Raw genomic sequence first — 17,366 nt, forward strand, 5'->3', positions numbered from 1 at the left:
CTTCTTCTTCTTCTTCTTCTTCTAAATAGTGGGCATCAAACCTGGCACTAGTGCATACCAAACATAACTTTACTACCAATTACATTCCATCATTTATTTCAGTGTATATTTTTTTATAGGAGGGTTACTGGGGTTTGAACCTAAGGCCTAGTGAATGCTGGGCAAGTGTTCGAACTTTCCACCTTATCACTAGACTTAAATTAGCCTCAATACAGACCTTGTAGTAGTATTTGTGTTATATGTTAGAAGAACTTAAACCTTTGGGAAGAAAGGCCCAGGAGAGGCATTTTGGCATAGTCTTAATAGTTCTACTGTGATTACATAGTATTAAAAGCAAAAATTATGATTCTAATATATCTAATATCAGTAAGTTGTTTCAACTTGCTATTTTCATAAAGCAATTTAGCAGTTTTCTACTATATTTAGGGTCAGTAATAATACTTATCTGCTTATTTTATTATTCCCTGTGTTTATTTTGAGGGAAGAATTGCAGTATTTTCTTTTCTTTTTTTCACAAAAATCTAATCTATTCATTATACTAAAATATAACATCCGAACCTTTGTGACATGGAATTGCCCATATTGTGTCATCAATCACTTTCAACTTGGACTATGAGCCTTAAGGACGCTATTAATCACGTCCTTCACTTCCCACATTTTCTGATAAGGAAATAGGTGTCTAAAGCAGAAAAGAAATTACTAAACATTATGTAATTAGTGAAAATTGTAGGACAAGAACCTGGGTGTCATAGAGTAAAAAATGATCCTTATACATTTAAAGCACCCTGGAGCTGATCAAATCTAATTTTCCCGATAAAAAAATAAGGCAATGAGAAAGCAAATGATTGGCGGAGATCATAAAGTAAGACAAGAAGGAGGCCTGTAAAATTCTTTTTGAAACATGCTTATTTTGTGAGCATGTATGTGAATTTGTGCATAGGGTTGGAGGTCAGAGCACAACGTGAAAAATTGTTTCTGTCCTTTTACCCCTGTGCATCATGGGGAGGAGGGTTGCATTCAGTTTGGTCAAATTTGGCAGGAGGTGTCTCTATTCACTGAAGTGGGTCTTGGTCCTGAGATTCCTAATAATGCAAGAAATTTAAAATCAGTTCAGTGAAAAACAAGTTAAGGCCAACTGCCTTGGCAATTCATTCAAAACAAGTACAACGGACATTTTAGGGACCTACGTGGTTTGGATGTTTGTCTCCCTCTGTTTACATATGTATATCATATTTATAATTAATCACCTGAGATGATATTAGGAGGTGGAGATTTGGGGAGGTGGGTGATAAAATCAACAGGCCTTAAACCTAATGGTTTGGAATGATGACTCATTAAGAAGCCTTTCCCTTTCTATCTTGTGAGAACCAAGGTATAGTCTAGGAAAAAGAAATACGACTGGACACACTATTGCCAATGCTTTTATCTTAGACTCTACAGCCTCCAGAAGTGTCTTAGTTATAAACGACTATTGGTGAGCCATTTATAGTTGATGAGATTATAGTAATTTATAGTAGCCGCCCAGCCCAAATGGACTGAGAAAAAGTTGTTAGGTGTATATCCTGATTTTTACCTCTTTTGCCCAAAACAATGCTGGCTAATCGAAAACATTAATACAAAGCATTTATTAAAAATATGTAGCAGTGGGCTGGCAGTGGTGGCACATGCCTTTAATCCCAGAACTCCAGAGGTAGATCCAGGCGGATCTCTATGAGTTTTGGGGCCAGCCTGGTCACAGAGCTAGTTCCAGGGCAGATAGGACTGCTACACAGAAAAACCCTGTCTTGAAAAAACAAAAACAAAAGCAAAGTAAAAAATAACAGCAACAACAACAAAAACCCCACACAAAACAGTGGCCACTCACAACAGAATCTGAAAGTTTAGAAGCCACACCTCAACTCTAGCACCGTCAGACTACCTTGCTAGTGGGTATTAACTAACGAAAGCATAAAAAAGGCTAAAGAAAATCTTTATCATCCCACTATCTAAGTATTCCTTCTAGGCATAGTTCCTTAGCAACCTAGTCTTCTACTGAATCCACAATGCCCTTTTTCTACATTCTGTAGCATGAATAATAAAAACCGAGAGACATATAATGGGGTTCGACCTGAAGACTAGAAAAACAAAGCACCCTGCCACTGGCTTTTACCTCTACCTTAGAAATGGCCATTCTGCCTCTACAAATCCTCAGAATGAAACTGAGCTGAGACCTGACTCTTCCCATTTCATATTACTCTATATGCTGGCTTTAAAGGCATGTACCATTACCACCTGACTTCTATGGCTCATAAGTGTGGCTACTGGGATTAAAGGTACCACCTTTAATTAAAATGTGCCACCACTTCCTGGTCTGTATGGTTGACCAGTTTGGTTCTTTTACTCTCTGATATTCAGGCAAACTCTATTTATTAAAATACAAATGAAATATCACTACAACATTTAGGTTTCATTTATCTTTTAATATATTAATTATGTGGCTACTGTATTACCTGATGTCATTTAGAATATTTGTCTTTTTCACTGTCCAATCTTACTTCTTTTCAATTAAATTTTCTTTTTATCTAGTCTCAGAGATTACCTATAAGCACTTTGAAGGCTACTCCAGCTTAAATACTCTATTCTTTGCCTGTTCTCTTTTAATCCTATTACTTGTAATGATATGAAGACTTTGAGCCTGAGTTTAATCTTTATTATTAATGAATCCGAATTCTCCTTTTCTTTTCTTACCTCCCGATAAGGTAGAGCCTACTGTACAATGCTATAGAAACAACCATTAGTAACCAAAAACACCAGAAGGAAGTATCATGTAAAAGTACTTACATTTTTATAGCCAAGGCTCTGAAGATTTGAGTAATAGATGTACCTCTACAATAGTAAATTCACATGTGTATGTCTTCCTCTACTGCTATCCATATTGCTTTTTTGAGTCAGGATTACTGAAACTGGCATCCATTGACTGGCTACACTTGCAGGTGAACAGGTCCCAGGATCCCTTTGTTCCTACCTCCTTAACACTGAGGTTAGAGATGTGTGGTGCCACACCTAACTGCTTACTTAGGTTCTAGAGATAAAGACTTAGGTCTCATGCTCACATGGCCAGAACCATACCCAATGAGATTTCTCTGCAGCCCACTATGAATGCTTTATTGTCACTGAAAAGCCTAGGAGTATATAAATGACCTAGCTGTATGTTACTGACTGACCGCTATGTTTTGTTGCTGTGCTTTAGAATTGATTTAATTCCTTGGAGAGTAGTTCAAATTAGTAGCCTCATTTAATCCTCTACTACTTATATAAAGTTTGCAAAAGTTGCTTAAGAATGAATAGCTTTTGGACAGGAATCGTAGCATCCATATTCATTACATTCATATTCATCTTCTAGAGAATAAAGCTCATTTCTTGGCATACAATAAAACTCAACAGCTGTTTTTCGAATGAATGCTTGAGTAGATAGATAAATAAATTGTATTAGCTTACAAATAATAAGAGGTTCACATCAGATGATTTTTTTCCCAAATGAACTGTTTATGTGTTTTGAAGATTTTAATAACATTTGTTAGGAGAATGTTTGAAAATTCTGCTGGCTTCTTTTAAATCCTTTTCTTGGCAAAAAAAACTTGCCTTAATAGATTTAGCGTTAAGGAAAACAAGACCATAAACCATACAAAACAGAATAATCACACAATTTATCACTTTAAAAATGCGGATATTATTTCAGTGTGTTTACAGTGCCTCTGCCGAAGCTTACAAGTCATCCTGAAGTACTGGAGAAACTTTAACACATGTAAACATTAGGAGGGTATTTATTCTTTTCCTGTGTCATTTTGTGCTTCATTGAGAACCACAATTTTCTCAGCTCTCCATGTTCCTCTATGTTTTTCCCTGTGAGCCAATTTATAGCATCACTAGATTTAAAAGTTTAAACTCAGAATACCCACATATAGTGTGAAAAGAAACTCAGTGTTTTATGCATGTTAATTTTTTTGAATAATAATTTATGAGGCAGTTATAAATTAATGAAAGGACTATGTAGAATCTATTGTTTATTCTATCTCAGCTGAAAAATATATTTTCCAATCCTTAATAAATTAAAGTGTATCTCTTTGATTCAGGTTTTTGTAACAATGTAACATCTCAAAATACTATAAATTATAAAACAGCTACTCATAACTAAATACTCCATTATTTATGTAATATTTGTTTTTCCCATGAATAATACTGCTTTGTTTTGTATCTTATGAAAGTAAATGCCACAAGGATTTATAATTATTCCAGATGTGGAAATTCCATGTGGTTGCAAGACTCCATCGTGTGATCTGGCCTCACTTGAGACTACCCAATAACAAATTTTAGTATGTTGGATTCGTAAAGCTCATCTTTACCAAAAATTCAATAGTTTTTCATGTCCAATGTTTAAAAAGTTTCTTAAAGAATATATGTAGGTCAGTTTAGCCATATCTTATGATCAAAATAACATGATCGCTATCCATTTAGAAACAAAGTGGTATATATCTTTAAAGGTTTCTTTTGAAATATTTAATCATTTTCCAGAGTTCTTGTTTATCATGAAATTATAATTCTTATTCTTAAGGATATGTGGAGCATCCAATTTGGAGTTTTTCATATTTAGAAGATTAGAAAAAATTATGATAATGTAAAATTTGGTACAATTGGGATATTTTCCCCTTTGCAAATATAATTAGAAAAATGTAGGATAAAATTTAGCAATTGTTGAAAAACTATAGCGGTACATGTAATTTCACTTATTGCAATACTTGCTACTTTTGAGACAGCCTCCGCATAACTATTTCTGTTGACGTCCACAGCTTTGTATTTATACTCCTAAGCCAAAATAGTAACTGAAGATCGTTTTGTAATGCTTTATTCATTAGAAATCTTTCTTTTACATATAATATTTTACATTGTATCATCTACATTTCATGCTTTGTTTTTGACTATAGAACTTAATAGCCTTTTTCTTCTTTCTGTGGTGTCAATTTTAATTGTTGAGGTGTTTCCTTTCACTAAGTGTTGAAATATTAAAATTATTCTTTGTTGAAGTTCTCTTGCTTAAATTCAGGGTATTAGAATAGTGCTTGTACTAGTGAATGCACCTTTTAAGTAGATGTGGAATTGATATGTCTTTAGGCTTCTAATGAAACCCACTGCCAACCGTTTTGGACTGGATCCTTAGACATATAATTATAGCTTAAATCAGTGTGTTGTCATGTACCCAAGGCACAGAGAAAACACACATATTTAAGAAAATTGTGTCAAAACCTCTATTGAAGATAAAAAATGGTAATATCTGCTTTTCCAAAGTCATTGCCAGTCCAATAGAAACATGGCCCTTTCAGCACCATTTCCCATTTGAAATTAAGAGCACATTCAACAGTTCTTGTCTTCACATACAAGGAGTTAATTAACTTCTTTCTCAGAAGTCACTGGATGTGAATCATTTTTATCTCTTAATTTTCAAAAGATCATTTTCCCCTTATGATCATTGGGATGCAAAGAAGAAAGTCATTTTATCGTCTACTTAGTGATATTTCTATATAGATTATATATAGTAAGTATGGTATGTTTTGAACTAATGGTTTTTTTTTTCTATGAAAGGGATAGTATTATTAGATCATATGCACAGGCTGTTCCTAATACTTTTCTTTCACTGGGTTGGTAATTATTCGGTCTGGATCCAATAGTTTCAACGTCAGTTCTAAATATTCCTTTAAGCTTATCTCTGAGCTTTGATCTCTGGCTTCAATCTCAGTCAATTAAAACCAAAATGTTCATTATTTGACAGTTACTGTGGATTAGGAATTTGGAATAGTTTCGTTAGATGCACATGATTGAAAGGCTATCATAGTGTTGCAGTTAAACAGGGGCAGGCTGTGGGTGTTGGCACTTCCAGGCTCCCTCGCTGAAGCCTTGTAAGTTCCTATGGCTGTCAACAGGGGGGTCTCAGTTTCTCAGATCCTGCCTCCACCCCATTGGGGTGACTGAATGCCACCAATTTAGATATTTATACAAAGGAATTATCTAAGAGTTAGGCTGTGATTGCATTGGGAATCCCTGCAGTCATTGCTTCCACGCCATTTTCGCCAGAAGTGAGTCGTGAAGTGTAGCCAATAGACAAGGAGAAAGAGAGTTGGACTGAGAGCGTAGCAAAGACTCATAGGCATCTTAAAGAACAACAACAGCTCTTTGAAAGCAGCAGAGCAATTTATAGTCCCAATCCAGGTTATTTTATGTACAGTGCTGAGATTTATAAAGATCTCTGTATCTTCAGCGCCTATCAGATTTTGCCCATAGCAGTATATATCAATTCTTGTCTGTGCCAGAATCCTGGTCATCATTTATTTCTCTCCCACTTACCCTGTGACTTTACCAAATCCCAAGATGGCTTTGTTCTTTAACAGAGACCTGATATTTCCTTTACTGTTACCCTTTTAAAGGAATGATCTTTTCTCATCTCACCACTATAGAATAGCCTTCTAATCTGTATTTCTCCTATATTCTTACCTTCAAAAATTCTTTGAGAGAATTATTTATTTTTTGTAAATCTATAAACAAAACATAAAGGGGTAAATGACATAAAGGCAGTAATGAAAAATAAATAGAAATATGGACTGTTAATTTTTTCTTCTTTTTTCAGTTACAAGTAGCACAGAATACAGATCCTGTCTGTTTTATTGATAGTTATGTTTACGTTTACAACCAATTTTATTTCATTGTATATTATTGCCTATGAAGAAGAAATCAAGTGTTTTTTTTTTCCCTCTTCTGTAACTATTTCAGATTCCATCTTTCATCTTATCCCAAGTGGTTTAGTTCATCTATTCATGCAGTTTACATAATCTGAGAATAGATGGGACCATTTAATGTGTCTCTCTAGTAAAGAAGTAGCAGATTTCTTCACCTCTTCAGTGACCACTGCTAACCTTGCTGGTTCCATCCTTTTGTCTTCCTCAATAGTGCACTCCTGTGCTATTTACATGTTACTAAGGCTTTAGTCTGCATACTCCTCTTGGATTCTAGACTTTTGATCCAACAATTGTCCACATACAGGTGTTATTTTGTCAGGTGCACTCAGTGTTGTATAAAGCTGAATTATTTATATTATTTTGTGTCATGTCCTCCCTCAACTGGCTAATTCATTATTGGTCTCTTAGTCTGTTTGTTTTTTTACATCTTCTTGATGACCTTCCTCCACACTCAAGCTATGTGCTACATAATACTTCTTTATTGAAATTCCCCGTTTCCTTTCCTAGGGTTAGCCTGAGTAGTTTCTAACTGTTGTACTTGGAACTTGGGGGGGGGGGGGAGAAGCATCTGACTTGTGTGTTGCCACTAGCTTACAGCCTCCTCACTCCACATACATGGATATCAAATGCATAGATCCTCCAAAGTGTATACCAGCAGGCTTTATGGTCTGACCTGTTGGAGAGAACATAAAGAAGGACTCACAAAAACAAGAGCTGTTAACCAAGGGGTGGCTGAAGGCTCTAAAAAATGAGAAAGGTGATGAAAATGAGAGAGTGAATTCTCTTAGCATTAAACCTTAGGCAGAAGATACATTTTTATTATTTTTGTAAGGGTGTGTCTTTGACATGGAACTTGAGGAATATTCTGACACTTCTTTCTCTCTGTCTTTGTCTCTGTCTCTCGTTCTCTCCCTTGCTCCCTGCCGTGTGTGTGTGTGTGTGTGTGTGTGTGTGTGACAGGTAGAAACAACAAACCTTCCTTAATAGTTCTCTGCTTTATTATTATTATTTAAAGACAGGGTCTCTTTGATCCTGGAGCCCAATTTGGCTAGAACGATGTTCAATGAAACCAAGAGAACTACCGGAGTGTGCTTCCAGCCCACAACACTGTGATTGTAGATGTGCACTTCCTTCGACTGATGATACATAATATTTTACTGATCGAGCAAACTTCCAATATCCCTGTGGCCATCTTTTCTAGAAAATTTCACTGGTTCATATTCCCTCAGCTAGTCTCAGAACCAGTGTCCAGGACTAAAACACAGCACTGGAACATTGGAGGTCACAAGATTTCACATCACATGGTCTAATTTGTTCAGCAAATACATCTAATAGATTGCAGCGCATGCCTCATGGAGTACAAGTGGGAACAAGTTAAGGAGCGTACTCACGAGTGTTCTGTGCCCACGTGTCAGCTTGTCAGCTCACATTGTTCGAAGTAGTGTTGCTCTGAAATAAATGTAGTAGACAGCTTCACTGCATCCCTTTGGGCTGTCGGAGTTGCCCTTCTTTGGTATTCTGTAAGCAAAACCTTTCCATTGTAGCATGATTCAAAGGAAACAAACAACAAAAAATCCTTGTTTTTTCTGTTTTATTTTTTTTAAGCTTAAATCACTCCCCTTCTGTGGAAGTGTGTGTGTGTGTGTGTGTGTGTGTGTGTGCACGCTCGCATGCGTGCTGTGCATATGTATGTGAGTGAAAAAAAATAGGAAAAAAACATTTAAAAGCCACTCTCATGGAATTAGGAGCACCAGGCAGCAGTTGATATATTTTCACTGTTTGATCGTGAAGACCTTTAGCATTACACCAAGAAGTCATAGCTAACTAGGTGATATAGTCTCCAGCAATGTATTTCTTAAACAATGCATATATCTTTGTCACTGGGTTACTGAAATGGATGAGTTACATGTTAAAGGAAAAAAAATTCTCTCTCTCTCTCTCTCTCTCTCTCTCTCTCTCTCTCTCTCTCACACACACACACACACACACACACACAAATCTCACTCTCCCTGCTTCCTCCTCCTCCTCCTCCTCCTCCTCCTCCTCCTCCTCCTTCTTCTTCTTCTCCTCCTCCTCTCTGTAATATCTACATAGAGATGTAGAAAATGAGATAGTCATCTTCATAGATCTAAGAAAGATACATGGAAAATTTGGGCCTTCACATTCTAGTTGACTTTGCATCTGTCTAGTGTTTGGATCTTAATTTTATTTTTGACAGTGACAACCCAGATTAAAGCTATGTCAATGTTTTGACAAGAATGACTGATGAGCTTAATCAACCAAATTGTCCACTTAGTCCAACATGGGCTTTGTTGGTGTGGCTTTGCTTATGAGTTGTTTTTTTTTTTTTTGTGAAATTAACTTGATTTCAATGGAATAGACTAAATCAGCATAATATTAGCCGGATAAATACAGCACTCAAAAGATCCTCAAATAGCTGGACCAAAGGTTAAAAAATAACTTGTCTTTTCACAAATGTTCCAAATTTATTTTAAGGCATTCTAAAACTTATGTGTTTATGTTTTCTGAAAATGAAAGCATCTGTATGATCCCATTAACAGACAAAAATCATGAACTAGCTTCATGAACTGGAGCACTTTCCATCATTCAGTCATGTTTTTACTTTCAAATTTAAATAAGAAAAACTGTCTTTGTTCCGGAAGATAAAAATCTTAATATAAGAAAAGTATGAATGTTCAGACAGCTATGCAAATTTCTGGATGGTAAACAGAAATATCTTATTTTAGGAACAGTAGATATTGAATTTCTCCTTTGTGACAATACCCTGCCAAAATGTTAACCCAAAGTAAACTAAGAAAATGACATTACAATCAGACTCTCGTGATGCTAGCTACATGATGATCATGATGTCTGTGATCAGTATGATGGATGTGCTGCATCCGTGTGTGTCTGCGTGTGTGTGTGTGTGTGTGTGTGCATGTGTGTGTGCATATACGTGTGTTTAAGAAAAGGAAAAGAGAGAGCATAAAGGAAATATAAATGGGACCAGATATACCATGCAGCCAGAAGTACTTTTTCTTATTTTTTAAAGTTTTAAAAAATATGTTTATTTATTTGTAAACATGTGTGCCTATGTCTGGGTGTGTATGCATGAGTGTAGATGTGCAAAAATGCCAGAGAGGATGTCAGATCCTCAGGATCTGGAATCACAGATAGTTGTGAGCCCCTTGATGGGGTCTTGAGAACTAAACTTGGAACCTATATAAGAGTAGTATGTGATCTCCACCTCTGAGCCATTCCACCAGCCCGTGCCACAAGTACCTTAAGTAACCTACTCAGAAGTTTTACAAAGAGTCTATGCCCAAACATAGAAATAAGCTAAAAGTCATATCATTCTAAAATTTGAAAGACTAGCTATGTTTTCAAAGCAATCACTATTTCTGAGGTCAAAATAGTGCTAACATTTACCTTCCTCTGCTTCTTTTCACACCCCTGATCTCATCGCAGCCTTTTCTTCCACATTTCATGCTTAGAGAAACAACAGAAATCCATATATTGTAAATAATATTTTTATGAATACACACATTAGGGAATTAACCAACTTTGCAAATTTAATCTGGCCTTACGTTTATCCGTGACCATCTCTCTTATTTAAAAGTCTACTTATTTAATAGTTGGTAAATATTTCAGCTATGATTTCAATTATATCATTCAAAGAAGACTTTGCCAGTTTTTATGAGCACTAAACATTTCCTGTTACAGAAATAAGATAGTAAATGTTAATAAACACCTGCCATTGTTTGTTTATCATATTGGCTAAATTTAAATGAACTGATTGGGTCTAAATTTGAAAAGTAGGATTATTTTGGTGAACTATATTTTTATGTTGTTTGGAAACAGTTATTTACATATGACTTATGCTTCTTTTGAAAAATCAATTTCATTTTGAAAAAATAAATTCCAGAGTTTTTTTTTTTTTTTGCCACTTTTTTGTAAGAACAAACTTAGTGGCAGCTTAGGGTTTAAGAAGTTATTGCTATGCTTAGATTGTGGAGGTTGTGATTTGTTGTTACTGAGAGGAGAAATATTTCCCATTTAAATTATGAGTGCTAGATATCTGTGTTAGTCCTTGTTCAAGTCAACCCCGACACTGGGAAAGCAGACGCATGGATGTCTTGGATGCGCAATGATGGTGATGATGTCTTTTCTGCCTCGTCCCGTAGCGTTCAGCCGTGCCCCAATTCCCATGGCGGTGGTCCGCAGAGAGCTCTCCTGTGAGAGCTACCCCATCGAGCTCCGCTGTCCTGGCACAGACGTCATCATGATCGAGAGTGCCAACTACGGGAGGACAGATGACAAGATCTGCGACTCCGACCCTGCTCAGATGGAGAATATCCGATGTTATCTGCCAGATGCCTATAAGATTATGTCTCAAAGGTACGGTGCCTCCAGCCTCCAGACTTTTTCCTTGTACATATATCAAAATTCAACATAAATCAGGTTGACAGGCTGAATACGGATAAGAGTAGAAAGTGGTGTGTGCTTTAGAAGGACTTGACAGTTTACACCGTAGATCACTCCTCCTGTCTCTGCGAATGATGGTGCTATAATCCCGTCATGGCAGTTAGGCAATAAAAAGCTCATTAGTATTATTAGTAAGTGTAATGATACACGCTGCCTAGTGTTAAGTTCTGACGGTGTTCTCTAAAAATAATTTGGTTATATAAGAGACAAAATTTCTTTTTTCCCAGTATTTTCACTAAAATGTATAGTGCAGAAATAGTCTTATTCCTGATTATTCCCTAATTGTGTTAAGAATAATAGACAAAACAAAAGGCTGGGTTAGGGGCTAGAGATACTGCCCAGGTTCAGTTCCCAGCATCAACATGGGACTCAAATACCAGCTACTACATGTAACTCCAATTTCAGGGACTCTGACCCCTCTTCGGGTCTCCATTGATACCTGGATACATGTGTTGCACGTGCAGATAAGCCAACACACACATATACACAAATAAAAATAAAATAAATAAATAAATGTGTAATGTATACAATCATTAATCAAAACATAATAAAAGATAATTGATGAAGGATTATTTGACCTTAGAAAACAATGAAGAAAATATTTGATTTAAATATCGAATGTGAAATATATCTAATACATTTGAGTATTTAAATTCTTACCAAGTCCCATTATATAAACCAAGGTACCATGCCATTTCATGTGAAAAGAAAAAATTTTCGGTTCTGAGGGGTTAGATTTATCTCCATACAAAGAAGATTTAAAAAGACTTGTCATAATAAAAGTTCTCTATAAATCAAGTTGATTATATATGGAGAGACATATGTATAAATGCACATGAAAGAGATACATACATTAAACATTTGTTTTCTATTTCAATGATTTCCCAGCAATAAATTGTTATCCACTTTGTATGTCTTTATACTTCCTACTTCATCAAGGTGATTAGTAATTAAGTCATGTGTCAATTAGTGACAACTTTTATGAATGTGTTTTATAATTGAATAAGTTCACTTTTTCATAAGGATTTTTAGTCAGATAATTTTTATTATTTTATTAAGAAGTTATTTAAAATGAGGGGAAATTAAAACACAGAGACAACAAAACATATTGAAGGCTAAACACAAACCAAATACAATGCTCTGTGCCTAATCCCAAGGTAAATAAATAAGACATACAATAGAATTGAATCACCTCTCTTTGCTTACATACACCATCTTTATTTTAGCCATTTTTTCTTCTTTTAAAAGATTTGTTTTGTTCTTTGTGTACAAGTCTGCAAGAAGTACACACGGGTCATGATGGAAGCATAGCGGTCAAAGGAACAGTTTATGAAGTTGGGTCCATCCTTTCCGTTTACCTGAGCTCAGGGATTCAATTAAAATCTCTAGCCTTAGGAGATAAGCAGCACCTTTATGCACCGAGCTGTCTCACTGTCCTCATTTTCTCTCAATATTTAAAATTTTGTGCAATTTGAATGAGGTTAGTAGATTATATTAGAGTCAATATCTTTAGCCTATCATAGATGTATAAATTATTAGAAGAAATGATAACATATATGTCCAATGAGCAGGTCATTTGAAGGGTGCTGGGGACATAGTTTGCTTCTTTCTCTCATGTCACAGGATTTGGTTTGTCTCTTGCTGAAAAGATGGTTTATGCTAAAACAGATGCTGAAAAAAGCATACTTTTTCAAAATTAAGGATCCATTTGATAAAAGTTGGATACATTGTTTAGTTCTTTGTCTTTATTGTAAAATTGATAAACTTCCATCTAATTTAACTAATATGTTATACCTAAAAAAAATTTAATCCCTTTTTTATATGTTGTAACATTCCCTATGAAAAGGTTTATAATGAGTAGCATAGTGACTAAGTAAATCCATAATCAGTTAAATAATCAAACATAAGATTGCAATATGTGGGCTTGTGAGATGGCTCAGAGGTTGGGAGCACTGACTGCTCTTCCAGAGGTCCTGAGTTCAATTTCCGGCAACCACATGGTGGCTCACTGCCATCTGCAGTGAGATCTAGTGTCCTCTTCTGGCCAGCAAGCATACAAACAGACATAACACTGTGTATGTAATAAATAAATCTAAAAAAAGAGATTACAATATGTTTAATAATAATAAAACATAATATCCGTAATAGATGTAGTAAATAAAGAAACCTGAATTTTGTGTTTGGGGGTAAATGAGGTATATAACAGAAGCACTAACTTCATTAATTCCGTTCTAAGACCTTCCCTGAGATTGTTCTAGTGCATTAATTAACACCATTGCAGAATAATCCATTAATCTTGTAATTATTACAAAAATTACTAATAATGGAGCCTCTCAATCAACTGAAGTGTGTAGGCTGTACACACAGTGATAAATCTGTAGTGGGAATCTGCCTTCAGCACTAACTAAATCCGTTCAGTAAATCCGCCTAGTAAGTTCTTAATGGAGTCAACTGTGGTCATTCACCTTTGGACTTTTATATGTATTACATTTTCGGTTTCCAAAATACAGGCTTTGATCCTCATAGAGGGAAGTTTAGTTCCTTTAGGTCAGATGGCGAAGAATATCCATTTCCTTTATAATAAACCATTATGATGTCATGCCTACCACAGCATGTTAAATGATGGTAATAGGGATGCTGTGCTAATAACATAGACAAGTAGATGAATATATTAAAATGAAATAAAAATGAAAAGTAACTTTTCTGAAGTGTACATGAGATAAATGGATTTTTGTCATATTTAAGCATTTAGAAAAAGATTGTCTTGGGGCATAAATATTAAGAATGTCTTGAGGGAGGGTTATTACTAAGTACAAAAATTATTGTTACCAATCCTTGTATGAACTTGTGAAAAAACCTTTTTATCTTACTCACTTAAATCTATCCTTTAAATGGATGAGACAAAGAGACACATAAAATGCATTTTATTTAAATTTTGGACAAGTTATGTAAATTGAAGTTTGAACTAACTTTTAAACTAAGTATGATAAATTTGAGAATTAAATTAAAAGAGATATGAAAAAAGACATTCTCTTAAGTATGAAAATTTTAGGCATTGAATTAAAAGAGAGATAAGATGTCCCCATTTGTCTGCAGTAGGACTGTCCAATCTGACACCCCACTGAGAGATGCCCCTTTGTTCAGAGTCCTCAAAATTGCCCAGGTATGAGGCTGTGGTGACTTTTAGCCCTGGATTTGATCTGCAGTGAACACACACACAGACAGACACACATACACACAGACACACACACACACACACACACATTGTACCTACTTTTTCCAAATCTAAGTGATCTCATGCCATTGTTCTCATGTGCTCAGCCTCCTTAATATTCTCTATTTGTTGCTCTATTCTTTCCATACTGAACGATTACCTCAAGTGACACAGTGCATTTATTTATCCTTCTGAAACTTCTCATTCCTCCTTACGGTATGCATCCATCAGGTAGTCCAAGTTTCCACATAGCATGTTCTTGTCTGATTGCAGGTTTTAAGAATGCTTAACATTAGTGTGTCAATGGGTAAATCCGTAATGCTCTCTGATTTAGTTAAGCTCATTAACAACTTCCTCAACTTTGATATTTCCATGGCTTCTATTCTTTGCCTGGTGTATTTATATATTTTAGAGATGTTTTTAGAAGAACTATCCGGTGTAGTTTTGGGATCTTAGTATGAACATAACTTTTTAGCAACTGTATAACTTCTGGAAGGTTCTATGTAGACTTCAGCAAGAATTTCATGTGGCTTCTATTAACTCTGATATTTGAATCATTAAGTCAGCCAGCTCTTGAAAGGACACAAATGAGGTTCCCTCAGACAGTTAGTCAGGCCTGATGGATAAGTAAACCAGGCATGGTTCCTGCACATAAAATATCCTGGACAGATAAAAGGAAACCAGCAGGATATTTTGCTCAGCATTTTATTCTTTTCTCATTTACATTTATTGAGGAGATGAAAAGAGGAACTTTCTCTGAGGTAGGTAAGATGAGAGAGCCTGTTGGGTGGGAAGGTGTCAGAGTTGGCTCACTTCTATGCAAGCTGTGTAAGCAGAAGGACCTGGAACAGGCACAGGTGGAGTGGCCTCCTTCCTTTAGCTTCCCCTACTGTGGCTTTAAAACTTACTGTTGTGCAGCTCAGGATGTCCCTGCGTTTCATTTGGCTCAATCCTCTCTGAATATGCCAATGCTTGGAGTCAACCTCTTCCTTCAAAACCTTCATTGTAAATCCGGTCCACATGATATTAAGATGGCATAGAAATGCTAGATGATACATGAGCTTGATAGATTTCCTTATTTATTTTTTGACTTGGAATCCTTATTATAAATTAGACATCAATTCCTTCTAAATATGAGAAATCTGAACGTCAGGTATATTGACCTTTGTGCTACCACAGCGTAACTAATCTTATTTTATATGTGCTTACCTATAATTTTTAAACTCTAAAAGCACTTGAAAAGAAGCATGTATAGACACATGCATGTGTGTATTTATGTGAACATGCAATTTCACTGAGTTAGGCATACAGAAAATTGCACCAATCAAATGTGTGGAGCTCAAGGGCTTTTTCCAAACTGAGTTCATCCAGGACTAACAAATGGGTGAAGACAGGGAACATTAGCCACACCCCTCTCCAAGGAACTCTCAATTCTGACTTTGAGTTGCCTAAACTATTTTTTGCTCATCTTGTAACTTAATCAGATTTTGTAAAATAAGATAGACTTGAACATGACCTTTCTCATTTACTGTATTTGTTGCTTTTCTTTGTTACTGAAGATTTTATGCACCGTTTCTTTGTTATTTCAGGTATAATTATTTTCTAACACTTTTATAGAGCAGGGCAACCTTCACAATGAGTTCATTTCAGAGCGTTTGTATTGTTGCAGTGAAATTCTCCAAACAGTTGCTTCTCCTCATAATACCGTGACTTAACCTATTTTTTAAAATGTATTTACCTTTGATACATAGTTTGGGCTAAAAAATATGTATTGACAATCAAGCTAACTTTATAACAACTTCTCACTGGGGTCATAGGAAGGAGACATAAAAATAAATGCATACAATAAGTAAATCTGTCTCTAGCATTTGAGTTAACTTAGGATCACAGGTCGTGAAATGCATACAGTAGAAATATATTTTTAATTAAATGAGTTGCCTTGCCTTTTATTATAGTTTTAGGAGTATTTTAAAAGTATTATATTTTCAGACATTGCAGTCACATACGGGACATGAAAGAAGAGAGATAGGAAGAGAGAAGTGTTTCTCACCTTTTGAACGTTCCGCTGCAGTTGATATCAGCACCGCAGGGGATTTTACAGCTTCCTAAAAGATCTTGGTTTCTGTTGTACTCGTTTCTAGAGCACTTGAAAAAAATCTTTTGTAACATCAGAGAAAGAGATGCCAGTGACAGATTTTGTGTGTCTTCAGCATACTAAGTGTTCTAGATAGGGCAAAGACACATGAGCCACCTCTCTGTGACTCTGATGCACCCATTGTAGGATGTTTTATGATTTCCTTCAAATATTACAAAAGAGAAAAGAAAACAAAACAACGACAACAGAAAACAAACCTTTAAATAAGTGCATTTTTTTCCAGGATGGTGTCGAACCTATTTATTTTGCACATTGGGTTGATATTTGCCTGTGTGTTTGTTTTAAAAGAGAGAAAGAAGAATAAGAGACAACCCATTCTCACAGCTCCAATATACAGAATGGAGATTTTCAGTACTGTGGACATCATGAGAACACTTACTTATATTTTCCAACATTTTACTTTCTTTGGTATCTGAGAATCCATTATGTCCAGTCTTCATGTATGCTTCCATGTCCCCTTCAGTATTTATTCAATGTGGAATATATTTGTTTTTAACAACCTTTAAGAAAAAAATCTATAATGTAATTCTTTTATATTATTCTAAGCACAGAAGTATCATAACAGCTGAATTTATAGGTTTGTATATTCTAAAATTTTTAATAAAAATTATTATTGATTTCATTTTTAAAAGCAAGTTTGTCATGTAATAATAAAAATTATTGGACTTACATTTTTAATTATCACAGAATTATGTAATTTTCCTCCTCCCTTTTCCTCCCTCCAAAATCACTCTTGTACCCTCCTTGC

At 35.4% G+C, this 17,366-nt stretch overlaps 1 protein-coding gene across 5 annotated transcripts in view; it reads left to right on the plus strand.

Annotated features, from left to right (window-relative positions):
- Adgrl3 (adhesion G protein-coupled receptor L3) overlaps positions 1 to 17,366 on the plus strand; it is a 734,036-nt gene that overhangs the window by 316,429 nt on the left and 400,241 nt on the right. For all 5 annotated transcript variants that reach the window (XM_050149593.1, XM_050149588.1, XM_050149591.1 and 2 more), the window contains one exon: positions 10,949 to 11,162. In XM_050149593.1, coding sequence (XP_050005550.1) covers positions 10,949 to 11,162 — 214 coding nt within the window. The remainder of the gene's footprint in view (positions 1 to 10,948; positions 11,163 to 17,366) is intronic.

Source organism: Alexandromys fortis, unplaced genomic scaffold, assembly GCF_014885135.2.
Source record: "Alexandromys fortis isolate MF-2015 unplaced genomic scaffold, M_Fortis_MF-2015_v1.1 scaffold_0, whole genome shotgun sequence".
Classification (NCBI taxonomy): Eukaryota; Metazoa; Chordata; class Mammalia; order Rodentia; family Cricetidae; genus Alexandromys; species Alexandromys fortis.